The sequence below is a fragment of the Lipotes vexillifer genome, unplaced genomic scaffold, assembly GCF_000442215.2.
Source record: "Lipotes vexillifer unplaced genomic scaffold, Lipotes_vexillifer_v1.1 scaffold1798, whole genome shotgun sequence".
NCBI lineage: Eukaryota > Metazoa > Chordata > Mammalia > Artiodactyla > Lipotidae > Lipotes > Lipotes vexillifer.
Genome location: NW_006789032.1, coordinates 1,517,773 through 1,520,670, shown reverse-complemented (window position 1 = coordinate 1,520,670; position 2,898 = coordinate 1,517,773). Strand labels below are relative to the sequence as shown.

The 2,898-nt window shown below is 56.4% G+C and overlaps 1 protein-coding gene across 1 annotated transcript in view; it reads right to left on the bottom strand.

Moving 5' to 3' along the window:
- The window catches only part of LAMA5 (laminin subunit alpha 5), a 57,411-nt gene that overhangs the window by 24,404 nt on the left and 30,109 nt on the right, over positions 1-2,898 (bottom strand). The window contains exons 12-16 of the mRNA XM_007462282.1: positions 736-876; positions 517-654; positions 292-426; positions 74-208; positions 1-7 (exon numbers count right to left, since the gene is read on the bottom strand). The exon at positions 1-7 is cut by the window's left edge and continues 131 nt beyond it. Coding sequence (XP_007462344.1) covers positions 1-7; positions 74-208; positions 292-426; positions 517-654; positions 736-876 — 556 coding nt within the window. The remainder of the gene's footprint in view (positions 8-73; positions 209-291; positions 427-516; positions 655-735; positions 877-2,898) is intronic.

Below are 2,898 nucleotides of genomic sequence, written 5' to 3'. Positions count from 1 at the left end.
GGGGGGGAGAGCGGGGTGTGAGCACGCGGTGGGCACACGCCCTCCCCCGCCCCCCTCCCGCCAGGGCACTCACGGGCACAGTCGGGGAAGCCGTGGAAGCCTGGGCTGCACTCCTGGCAGGTGGCACCCGCGTAGCTGGGGTGGCAGCGGCACACCCCGCCTGCCCCACAGAGCTGGTCCAGGGCACCCCGGGGGTCGCAGGCGCAGGCTGCAGAGGACTCGGGGTCAGGCCCTGGGGGCCTGCGGGTGGCCCTCCCACCCCGCCCGGGGCCCCTGAGGCCCTCTGCTCACCGTGGCACTCGGGGTAGCTGTGGTGGCCGGGGCGGCAGCGGTCACAGCGGGGGCCATCAAACTCGGGTCGGCACGGGCAGCGGCCAGAGTCATCACAGCCCTCGGGCAGGGTCCCTGTGGGGCTGCAGCCACACACTGCGGGGCCGAGAGGCGCACGGGGCCCTGAGCCAGGCAGGCCGAGACCCCGGCCCCCCTCCCACCCCCCACTGGGGGTGCTGCGCTCACGCTGGCAGAGGGGGAAGTGGAAATAGCCAGGGGCACAGCGGTCGCACGCTGCCCCCTCGAATCCTGCGCGGCACGTGCACTGGCCCGAGTCGCGGTCACAGGCTCTGTCCACCACGCCGGGGCTGGAGCACTGGCAGGCTGCAGGGAGGAGGTGGTCACAGAGGGGCTGGGCTCCTGGGATCCACGAGGGGATGGAGACGGGGACGGAACTGGACTCACGCTGGCAGCCCGGGCCGTAGAAGCCTGGAGCGCAGAGCTCACAGTGCGTGCCCTGGAAGCTGGGTTTGCACACGCAGCGCCCCACCCGTGGGTCCTTCCGGCAGGCGTTGCCCTGGGTCCCAGCGGCGCTACAGTCACAGTCTGTGGGGGGTGGTGGGGGGGAGGAGTCTCAGGGCCCCGTGGACCCCAGCCGCCTACCACCCCCCCAAAAAAACCTCCCTTCTCCACAAAGCTCCTTTCCTTACCCTTGACACTGCACTCATGCAAAACAAAAAAGACTTTAAAAATCCCAACAAGGGGGCTTCCCTGGTGGCGCAGTGGTTGGGAGTCCGCCTGCCGATGCAGGGGACACGGGTTCGTGCCCCGGTCCGGGAAGATCCCACGTGCTGCGGAGCGGCTGGGCCCGTGAGCCATGGCCGCTGGGCCTGCGCGTCCGGAGCCTGTGCTCCGCGACGGGAGAGGCCACAGCAGTGAGAGGCCCGCGTACAGCAAAAAAAAAAAAAAAATCCCAACAAGGGAAAGCTGATGTTTTGGGAAAACAGTGGCATGAGGTGAAATCAGGACCACTACACATAATTAGTTGTGTATAATGTAGAAACCAAGTCAACTGCAGGCATTGACACAACCAGAGAAAATGCAAAAACAAAATCATAACAAGGTGAAAAGAAAATTCTACTCTTCATAAATAATTCTGGGGATTAGGAATAAGAAAGAAAAAGTGTGCTAAATGTCTTAACTGATGCACAAAAAGGGGGTAATACTATTTAATTTTTGTTACTGACATGGAATAATGGTTCAGTATTTGTCAAAGCATAAGGGTAACCTCGGGCCAGACCAGAAGACAGAAACAGAACTTGCAAACCCTTGGAGAAGAAAACACAAACCAACCAAAACACGTTTTGTCGGTCAATCCAGCAAAGGTCAGGAAAGGAAAACTTTAAGCAGGAGAGAAATGATACAGCTGGGGCAGGTGTGCCCCAAACTGACAGCAGCCACAGTCCCTCTGCGGGGCCACATCTCTCACGAGATAAACCCAAAGGCATCAGTTGGACTCTTGAAGGAGAATCCAGTCATGTCCTTCTGAAAGAATGCACCTTGAACCAAGGATCTGGACCGGAAACAAAGAGCTGCCAGAAGGGCGAGTGGGTGGCACAGACACAGAGAAGAGGAGCATGGAGCGTGGTGAGCCCAAGGCACAAGCATTCATGGAGACAAAGGGGGATGTTGTGTGTTGAGAAAAAGGACTTGCCTCAAGAGGTGCAGCATACGCAACGCTCGAAAAGCGGGATACGTATGGTCCAGGGGTGCTGAACACTGAAACTCTTGTAACTGGGAGAAGAACTTGGCAAAACCATTGTCAGAGAGAGAAAAACTGAATACACCGTTCCCAGAATGTGACAAAAATTAACAGCAGAGTGGGTTTGGACTTGCCTGGTGGTGCAGTGGTTAAGAAATCACCTGCCAGTGCAGGGGACGTGGGTTCAATCCCTGGTCTGGGAAGATCCCACACGCCGTAGAGCGACTAAGCCCACGCACCACAACTACTGAGCCTGCGCTCTAGAGCCCGAGTGCTGAAACTACTGAGCCTCTGCGCTGCAACCACTGAAACCCGTGCACCTAGAGCCTGTGCTCCGCAACAAGAAGCCACTGCGAGAGAGAAGCCCACGCACCACAACAAAGAGAAGCCCACATGCCGCAACTAGAGAAAGCCCATGCACAGCAATGAAGACCCAACGCAGCCAAAAATAAATACATAAAATTAAAAAAAAAATAATTAAAAATGAATACGTAAAATCTGACCACGATGCAGTAAAACTAGGACTGAACCAACAAAATAAGGATGGAATGGAAACCTAACCACCTAAAATGACAAACGCTGTTCTAAACAACTCGGATCAAAAGGAAAATGAAAACTGAAATGATACACTGTTTAGAAAGGAACAGCTGTGAGAACCCAGCATATCAACCCTATGGGACAGCTAGCCAAAGCTACACTCTGAAGCAAATTTATAGCTTTAACCCAGGGTTTCTCAACCTTGGCACCAGTAACATTCTGGCCTGGATAACTCTTTATTGTGCGGACGGGGGCTGTCCTGTGCACTGTAGGATATTTAGCACGATCCCTGGCCCTCACCCACTAGGTGACAGTGGCACCCCCCCCCC